At 44.1% G+C, this 10,287-nt stretch overlaps 1 protein-coding gene across 1 annotated transcript in view; it reads left to right on the top strand.

The window, feature by feature from the left end:
• The first annotated feature begins 2,193 nt into the window (after positions 1-2,193).
• The window catches only part of AFAP1L2 (actin filament associated protein 1-like 2), a 116,697-nt gene continuing 108,603 nt past the window's right edge, over positions 2,194-10,287 (top strand). Inside the window, exon 1 of the mRNA XM_006880161.1 lies at positions 2,194-2,206. Coding sequence (XP_006880223.1) covers positions 2,194-2,206 — 13 coding nt within the window. The remainder of the gene's footprint in view (positions 2,207-10,287) is intronic.

Here is a 10,287-nt window from a genome sequence, read left to right on the forward strand (position 1 = left end):
CAATGGAATAAAAAAGATACGTATGTATTAAATTCGTTTTACTTAAAGAATGAAACTCTTTATGTAATTTTTAAAACTACTTTATGCACCATATTTTTACTCCTTTTTTAATTCATAAGGTAAATAGTTGGAAGCAGGAGTGGCATCCACTTCCTAAACCACATGCCTCCAGAAACTCTATGAACTTTGGTAAATGACAATGGTTATAGAAAGTCTTCAGGCCTTTTGTTCATAGGGTCATTATGAGTCATGCTCAACAGTCATCAACAACAAGAAGGTAAATAAAGTCAGCAAGCAAACAAAAAAAATATTTGGAAAGTGTTAAGAAAATTTAAATAAAAACAAGTTGCCTGCAGTGGTAAGAGGAAGGGGTCTCCTCTCATGGACTGCCTGGGTTTGAGGTTGGCTGATGAAACAGCCTCATCCCTCAGCATCTGGAGGGCGGAGGAGGCTCAGTCGAGGTTCCCCATCAGGGTTTTGTCAGTTTAGAAGATTAACCTGAGGGACCTGGAAAGTGGGAAAAAAGAAGATAAAGAATGAGGGAGCTCTGGTGGCCTGGTGAGTGAGTGAGGAGTTACACCTCCCAAAGGTTACAGCTTCAAATCCACCAGCTCTCCTAAGGGAGAAAGGAGGGCAGACTCCTCTCATGCAGTTTACAGCCTCTGAAAACCTTCTGAGTGGTGAGCTTTGAGCTGGCTTGATGGTATTGAGCAATACTTTCAATTTCAAATTTCTTTATATTTTACCCACACACAAATAGAATGAGACATATCTTATGAGTCTTATCATGGCCACTTTTTTTGACAGGGTCACTGAGGCTGAGACATTTTAATTTAAGATCGCACAGCTCCTGATTAGGGCAGGGACTTACTAATGAGATGACTAAAGCACGCAGGTCTTAACCTGCGGTTTGATTGGAGCCCACCAGCCATTGTGTGGGAGAAAGAAGTCTGTTTCCGTAAAGGTTTACTCAGGGCCTATGAATCGGGCAGAATTGACTGGACAGCAGTGGGATTTATTGGTTTAATTGACGACACTTATGCTCAAAAGCCAGGTTTTCAGTCAGTTGCTCTAACCCCAGCCTTATTGTTCTGTGTCCAAAGGCGACCCTATTTTCAGACTCCCCATCCTTCTCCAGGGCAGGTTACTTCCAGCCTCTCGTTTCAACACCAGAGATTCTGAGGGGTGCTGGTGAGAACTTGAGCCACCCTACTCACCCCTTCACCACACACTTGTAGCCACCTTGGGGTCAGGGAAACCTTGGGAGGGAGCAGACAAGAAGAATATTCTCTGAACTCTCCTTGGCATTTTTGTCATTGCGTCTTGGAGGGAAGTCCTCAGGCAGGCAGGGAATTGTTCTCAGAGCTAGGCTAAGCCGAGAATGTTAATAAAAGGTTTCCCCAAAGCTCTCCTCTCAGACACTTTCATCTTCATCCAGGCCTGAAGAATCGGGACTGGCCGTGGGGGTTGGAGAGGCAGGTCTCCCAGGGATGTGTTAGTATCCTTAATGTGCAGATGGAGGAAATTGAGACCAGCGGGGGCTCAGGCAGAAGCCTGTGGGCAGGCCTGTGGGATCTGAAGTCAGTCCATGCTACTGCCTGAGGAGGCTTGATCCAGCTAGACGTGACCTCCATCCACAGACGGGCTTCACACCTGGCTTGAGGCCGTGTTTGAATCTGATTTTTTTTTTGGTGAGGTGTTGAGTCTGGCTGCTCCAGTCTGGTCGTCTTGTATATCCCTTTGGGACGGACAAGAGGATCTCCTCAATGCTGCTCACAGCTTTCACACATCTTCGACGTGTTATCAGGAAGGGTTAGTCTGTGAAGAAAGACATCATGCTTGGTAGGGTAGAGGGTCAGTGTAAAAGAGGATGACCCTCAAAGAGATGGTGGCAGCAACAGTGGACTCACCACAGCAGTGAGGAGGAGGAGGACGGTGCAGGCTGGGGAGTGACGAGCTGTATCGTGTATCATTGTTGTTAGGTGCCGTCGAGTCAACTACGACTCATAACAACCCTATGAACAACCAGTCTAAACACTGTCCTACCTGTGCCATCCTCACCGTCTCCGCCACGCTGAAGCCCACTGTGCAGTCACTGTGTGAACTCACCTGCTCGAAGATCTTCCCCTTTCGCCGCTTCTCCACTTTTCCAAGCATGATATTCCTCTCCTAGGAATGACCTCTCCTGGCAGCATGCCCAAAGGATGTGAGACGAGCTCAGGCATAAGTGACCTGACTCAATGTCTCCTAACAGCAGCAAGCCCAGAGCCGAGGCCTGGACACCTTGAGAATCTCTGAGGAAGGGCCCTGGCCTGTTTCAACTGACTTTTCCAAAGTGGGTTCTCATGTGCTGGGGGCCTTTGGTGCTCCATCTCCCTGGGTCCACCCAGGTTTTTCCTGGTGTTCTTCCTCTGGACAAGTGCAAGGATCCTGCCCCCAGCGCCCACCCGTCCTGGTCACCCTTCCCTTTTCTCCAGGCCTCACTTGCTGGATCTCAGCTGCTTGTGTTCCTAGTGGGACCCTGTTGGTGTGTCCCCGCGTGGATGTCTGTGCCCTGTGCTCCTTGAGCCAATTGTGTCCACGCCATTAGTTCCTTTTTCAAAATGTTGTTAACATATCTATATAACAGAATATTTTCTATCTCTGTCAATTTTTTTTATATGTATGATTCTGTTGCCATAAGCCGGAGTTAACTCTGTTGACAATTTTTTTTCATCATCGCTAACAGAAACTCACTGCCATTTGGACAGTATCTCTTCCCCCCTCTCACCTGCCTCTGGAAACCACTGATAAACTTTGATTTCTAGTCATTTGCTCATTGTAGGTATTTTATGTGAATGGGATCATACATGAATCTATCTTTGGTGTCTGAGTGACACTTTTGAACATGTTTCCAAGGTCCATACATCTGGGTGGCAGAACTTCATTTCTCTGTATGACTAAATGATCCTCTGTCACGTGGTACACTGTACCACTCTTTGTATCTTCATCATCTGCTGAGGGACGCTTGGGGAGGTTTTACCTTTTGTCTCTTGTGATGAATGCTACATTGAGCACTGATGCAAGTATCTCTTTATGTTCCTGTTTTCAAGTCTTCAGGTGACACATACTCAGTGCTGGGCATTGCTGGGTCATAGAGGAAGTCTATAGTTGGAGTTTCTGTATGGTATGATGATTAGCGTGCTTGACTGGTAAATGAAAGGTTAGTGGTTCAAATCCTTCCTGAGGCAATTAGGAAGAAGAGCCTAGCAATCTACTTAACAAAAGCCAGCCATTGTAAACTCTTTGGAGCACAGTCCTGGATGCATGGGAGGAGGCTGCAGTGAGTTGGGATGGGATTTAATAGCAAATGTCTGAACAGCTGTTGAGCGTTTTGGAGACACTGCTGAGTATGGGACTCGGCAGGCATTGCTGAGGACATGTGGTGGGTCAAGACAAGGAAGGCCCAGTCCCTGGCCACACAGGGCACGGCTGGCTGGGAGTCAGGGCCTGGCCTGGGCCTCTGTCTCTCTGACACTGGCATGGCCTGCAAGAAGGTTGTTGGTTACCCAGTGTGCAGGAGAGCTTGTCATAAATCACAATGAGGGAGGTGATGGTCCTCCACTCTGGTTTTCTAAGAGGCAGGTGAGGCCTTTCCTCATGTCTCACAATTGGGAAGAAAAGGGAGGATATTCCATTTGGAAAATGATTCTCCCTCCAGGCCCCGTCCGGCCACACGCCAGGCGAGCCCAACAGCTGTCTCTCGTTTGTTGGCAACTGTTCCCAGTGATGAATGTCTCCGTCCATGCTCACAGTCGTCCCTAAATGGAGGCTTTGGACAAATGTGGGGGGAACAATGGCCCTTCTGAGAGCCCTCAGCAGACTTGCCGAATGAAGTTGGTTCATCACTTGGGGCTGGGGCAGGGCCACTGACAAGACACCATTGATTCGGTGGTGAAGGCAGAGAGGAGGCTGGGACTGATGGCCGCCGAGGGAGGCCTGTCGGCGTATTCGGCGAGGCTATCCACTTCTCAAGCTTTGCCCTGCACACGTTTCCTTATGGGGTCATCTGGGCATCTTTTCAAAGAGCCTTCTCCATTCATATTAGGGTTAGGGTTTTAGCAGCTGTAAAATTCTCACCTGCCCTGCAGGAGAGGTCGGTTTGATTCTGTCAAGTGCTCTTCATGCATAATTACCACCCATCTCCAGGGAGGCTTGTGTGCGGCTCTGACAATAAACAAGCTTATACAGCTTCCAGACTAAGACTAAGAAGAAAGGTCTGGCAATCTGCTTCCAAAACTCAGGCAGGGATGGTACAGGACCGAGCAGGGTCTTGTTCCATGGCTTACGGGGTTGCCGTGAACTGGGGCCTACGTGATGACAGCCAGTAGCAACAAAGCTGTTCTGGACGCAGAGCACACTGCTGTGTCCATTATTGTGGAAATGACGGAGGTACGGGGTCCCTGGCCTCTGGTCTGTCTGCCTCCTTCATCTTCTGTGCCGTCAGATTGGAGAGGGGAGTGATGAGTTAGACCTGGAGAAGAGCTGGACTCAGAAGTGTTGCTGAGGACTTCACACTGCAGAGCTGACCGGAGCTGGGGTTAGGTCTCCACCTGACTGACTGGAGCTGGGGCTCAGGTCTGTCTCCACCTGACTGACTGGAGCTGGGGCTCAGGTCTGTCTCCACCTGGTTGACAGGAACTGGGGCTCGAGCCTCCATCTGGCTGACAGGATCTGGGGCTTCCACCTGGTTGACAGGAGCTGGGGCTCGAGCCTCCACCTGGCTGACAGGATCTGGGGTTTTCCACCTGACTGACCGGAGCTGAGGCTCGGATCTTCACCTGGTCTTCACTCTCCTTTCTCCATCCTCAGCATCAACAACTTCACCATACTCTCCTAGGATTTCTCTGGTTATGTCTGTTTTTCTTCTTTTTTCAGATGGAGTTATTTTGAATCGTTTAAAAATAGGGCTACACATTTCAGATTACTGCTTCATTCCAAGGAGTTGAGTGCAGTAATTCTACATCTGTATTTTCCATGGCAAGAATCACACGTACTTATTATAAAATATGCATATGGAGCAGAAACATATATCAGGGCAGGCAGAGATCCCTGGAGTTCACCCTCACTGATGGCATCTGTCTGAGGAATCCGTAGCCAGGTACTTTCCTCTTTTCTGCCAGAATTCAGTCTCGTTCCTCCTGGTGCCCTTTCCTCCTGGCTCCTTCCCTCTTATTTTCTTCTCACTTTTTCTATCATTTTTTATCCTTCATTCTTCTTCCTTCCTGACCGTGTCCCTTCTCTCCTCCTTTCCAATCCCCAAAGCACAAAAGAACACAAAGATTTATTTTTCCACAGAAAAGCAAAACAGAATGAAAAGTGAACTTACACAGAATCCTTCTCACTTCATTACCAGAAGAAAATAATTATATGCATATATAAAAAAGCTTATAGCTGCACTGCAATCCCAGAGGTTCAAATCCACCAGATGCTCTGCTTAAGAAGGAAGGGCAATCTCCTCCTGTACCAGTCAGATCTGAGTTGACAGTACACGTACAAAAAAGAAAAATAATTTTAAAAAGCTTATATATAATATATATCAATATATATATGCACACACATTTATATAGTCACATATATGTATAATTTCATACAGGTATTACTTCACAGATACAGATCTCATATATATACACACATACACACACTTTATATGTATATGTATATGTATATGTATATGTATATGTAATTACTTGCCATCCAGTCACCTGTGACTTACAGCAACCTTGTGTACAATAGCTCTGAACCCTGCCCTATCCTGACCAATCTTACTGTCTCTAACACACTTGCCTTTATTACCCTAGTTACTGTGTCAATCCATCTCATCCAGGGTCTTCCTCTCCTGCTTTGTTCCTCCAAGCATGATGTCCTTCTCCAAGGACTTGTCCTTCCTGGTAACATGGCCAAAGTATGTGAGATGGAGCTTCAAAATCCTTGCCTTCAGAGAGCAAATTGTTTCCACCCTCTCCAGAACCGATCTGTTTGTTCTCTTGGTGGTCCATTGTATGTTCACATGTTACAGGATTCCCATTCTTCTCAAGGTTAGCTGCAATTTGTTGTTATCCACACAGTCAAATGCCTTTGCTCAGTCAATGAAACAAAGGTAGACATTCTTCTGGTACATTCTGCTTTCAGCCAAGATCCATCTGGCACTGATGAATCCTTAGTGTCACAGCCTCTTCTAAGCCCAGATTGTTCTTCTTTGGGTAGTTCTCTGTTGATGCACTGTCACAGTCGTTTTTGGATAATCTTCAGCAAGATTTTGCTTGGGGTGATGTTAGTGATATTGTTCAGTAATTACCATGTTCTGTCAGATCACCCTTTTTTGGAATGAATAATGAATAAATATTACTGTCTTCCAGTCAGCTGGCCAAGGTAGCTATCCTCTTGATTTCTTGACACAACTTGGTGAGCTTGTCCAGGGCAGCATCTATTTGCTGAAATATGTCAATAGGTATTCTATCAATTCCTGGGGCCTTGTTTTTTGCCAATTCCTTCAGAGCAGTCTAAATTTCCTCCTTTATCACCATTGCCTCTTGGTCATACGCTGCTTCATGAAATTCTGTGTCAGCTAGGTCTTTTTGGTACGCTCTGTGTACTCCTTCCATCCTCCTTTGATGCATCCTGAGTCATTCAGTACATAGGTAGCTCATTCTAGCACTCTGGTGACCTAGTGGTTAAGAAGCTATGCTGCAAGCCCATATGTACGCCATTCAAACCCACCAGCTGCTCTGCCTGTGTGTGTAGTGTACAACATCTCCCTAGGCCTGTCAAGGTTGTGCCCTCTCAGAAGCAGATGCCTACACCTGTCTCCAGGGCCCCTCTGGGTGGGTCTGAGCTGTCAAACAGCTAGCTGCTAAGCACTTAACTATCAGCACCACCCTGCCAATCACAAATCCATTGCAGTTGCGGTTGTGTGCATGGTTATTAATGCACACTTGATTACTAATGGTTACACGTGGAACCTACTCAGGCACTTACGAGAAAAGATGTGGTGATCTTCTAAAATGAGCCACTGCAAACCCTGTCGATCACAGAATTCATCACTGACAGCACGGATGGGGTCACCACATGCCATAGTGGATGTGATGAGGATGACAATGACTACTAATACTACTTACTATTAGTACCACTGCTGCGAGTACTAGTACTACTACTGAGTACTACTATTACAGCAGTTCTGCTGCTCTCTAGATTGTCTTCACCCAGTTACCCATATCCACTTCCTGCACTACATGCCTCTGGAAACTGTGTGAATTACGATAAATGTCTATAGTTGTAGAGGGGCTTCAGGCCTTCTGTTCATAGAGTCACTATGAATCTTGCTCGACTCGAAGGCAATCAACAACAATGTGTGTAATATCCCTACCTTCACCAAATGCGTCACATCCACAATCCTTTTTTTAAAAAAAAAATTATGTTGGTTTGTTTAGAAAATTTATATAGTTTCACACTATCCTTCTTTCACTTTGTGATCTGTGCAATCATTCCCACTTTTTATGTTTTATACGCCCACTGTCCTTGTTTCTTAATGACATTCTTATTGTGGACTTGATTTCTCAAAGAGCTGCAGCATCCTTTTGGAATGTTGTTTACTATTTCCTTTATATAGTGGTTGTAAAATGTAGATGATCATTAAGCATTTATGGCTTCCCCAGAGTTTTTCTATAATTCTGTGCCATGGTGAATGTCTGAGTGCATAGATTATCTCACTCACATGGCAGGTCCCTATAGCATAGACTCTCCGAAGCTGATTTGGCGGGTTAAAGGAAACATGTGTGCAGTTTTCCAAGATGATCCTGCCAATCTTTGGAAGCTGTGCCGTCTTATACTTTTCACCAGCCACTGTCAGCACATGCCTCCCGGAACCCTTTCCAACACTGTAGACAACTGAAACGTTTCATCTTTTCCAGTTAGGATGGGCCAGAGAATCTTTGTGATAACTTCTTAAAGTTGAATCTGCGTGTTTTTTGTCATGGGTAAAGCTGAACATCTGTTTATGTGCTTAAGATCCATTTGTGTTTTCTGCATATATGATTACACTCTATTCATCCGCACTCTCTGTTTTTCTTTTGAGCTGTCAGTCTTGTGTATTTTGTTAATGAATTGTTGTTGCATACCACTGACTGAGGTGACTGACTCATAACAACACCGGCTTCAACAGGATGAGCCCCTGTCCAATCCTGTGTCCAAGCTCTCCCGTAGGAACTTTTTTTTAAAGCTGATAATTTACTTTCATTTTCGTAGCACAATAATAAAATTTTGGTTTGGAAGAAACTTAATAGATGATGGATTCAGATCTCTGATTTTCTAGCACATGAGAATGGAGCTCTGTAAGCCCTTCCTAATCACAGTGAAAGTCAAATATAGTTAAGTACACTTTTTTGTTTTCAAAAGAAGACCAAGTTATTAATGGCCTCTGGGATGTTCACATTCAATGAGAATATTTAGGACTAAGGAAAAATAAGCTCAAATATAACTTTAAGGTTGCCACCTGTTCTAGTTTTCTTTTTCATTTTCTTTTTTATTAATGCTATATATATATATAATTATTACAGCATATTCTTTCCATTTACTTTCCCCCATTCATTCATTGTTGCACATTTTCCTCCCTGCCCACCCCCACCTCCAGTTCACTTTTCTCTTTGAAAAAAAAATTTCTTATTTTGTTATACAATCCCCCCACCCCCCCTGCAAGCCCACAGTCCACTTTACTATGCATTTCTTTTTCTGGGGTCAAGATTGGTGGACGATTTATCAACAATCTGCATTATGCGGATGACACAACCCTGCTTGCTGAAACTGAGGAGGACCTGAAGCGCCTGCTGCAGAGTGTCAAAGACTGCAGCCTACAATATGGATTGAGGCTCAATATCAAGAAGACAAAGATTCTCAGCACTGGATCAAATGGTATTTCTATTTGCAACTTTTTGAGAAAGTGCCACACTGCTTTCCACAGTGGTTGCACCATTTTACACTTCCACCAACAGTGAATAAGGGTTCCAGTTTCTCCACAACCTCGCCAGCATTTGTTTGCTGTTATGTTGAATTTAGCTAATCTTACTGGGATGAGATGATATCTTCTAGTTGTTTTGATTTGCATCTCTCTTAGGGCTAGGGATTTTGAACACTTCTTCATGTGTTTTTTTCACCATCTGAATGTCTTCTTTGGTGAAGTATCTGTTCAAATCCTGTGCCCATTTTACAATTGGGTTGTTTACCTTTATCTTGTTGTGACATTCAGGTATTCTATAAATTCTAGATATAAGTCTCTTATCAGACATGTCATTGCCAAATATATTTTCCCAGTCTGTGGCTTCCCTTTTTTACCCTGTTGAAGTTTTTGGATGTGCACAGGGATTTGATTCTTAGAAGAGACCATTCATCTACTTGATCCTCTCCTGGGTGTAGGTGTTTCAGGACGCTTGGAAGACTGTCCATGTTGTGGAGGAACTTTTTATAGTCTAAAGAAATTAACTCTTTAAATTTGAAGTGAAAATATTTCCCTCAGTTTGTCTTTAAGCTTGCTCTTGGACTTTTTCCCCCCTGAATAATCCACTGCCGTTTTGTCGATTTTAACTCCTGGTTGACCATAACAGCACAGAGAGTTGCCCATAGAGTTTCCAAAGCTGTAAACCTTTATAGAAGTGGACTGTCCCATCTTTCTCCTGTGGAGCAGCTCATAGATTCAAACAGCTGACCTTTGGGTTAGCAATTGAATTCTTTAATCAGTGTTCTACTAATGCTTTTTTAATAGGAAGTTTTTATCTGTATGTCGTCAAGTTTATTTTCTTTTACAAGTTTTGCTCATACTTAGAAAGTTCTCCCTCCCCCTAAAATATATTTGTAAAACTGTTCCACTGTTCCTTTGTTTTCTTATAGTATGTTTGAAATCACATTTTCATGTTTAAAATTTTTCAACCATCTGAAATTGTTCATAAAGTTGACAGATGAGCTCAAATTAATATTTTTCTAGATGACTACTGTGTGGTCCTAACAATATTTTTTTCAGTTATTTCCCCCTCCCCAGCATCATTATCATAAACTAAATAATTGTATATGTGTATATATATCACCACTGGACCAATTGGCAGCATCAGGATGGATGGTGAAGAGATTGAGATTGTTCACAGCTTCAGTTTGTGTCACTCTACAATCAACACCCTTGGCACCAGCAGCCAGGAAATGGAAAGACGTATTGCGATGGGAAAGTCTGCTGTTAGGGACCTCTCCAAAGTACTGAAGAGCAAT

This window comes from Elephantulus edwardii, unplaced genomic scaffold, assembly GCF_000299155.1.
Source record: "Elephantulus edwardii isolate Elephantulus edwardi_28Jun2011 unplaced genomic scaffold, EleEdw1.0 scaffold00006, whole genome shotgun sequence".
Classification (NCBI taxonomy): domain Eukaryota; kingdom Metazoa; phylum Chordata; class Mammalia; order Macroscelidea; family Macroscelididae; genus Elephantulus; species Elephantulus edwardii.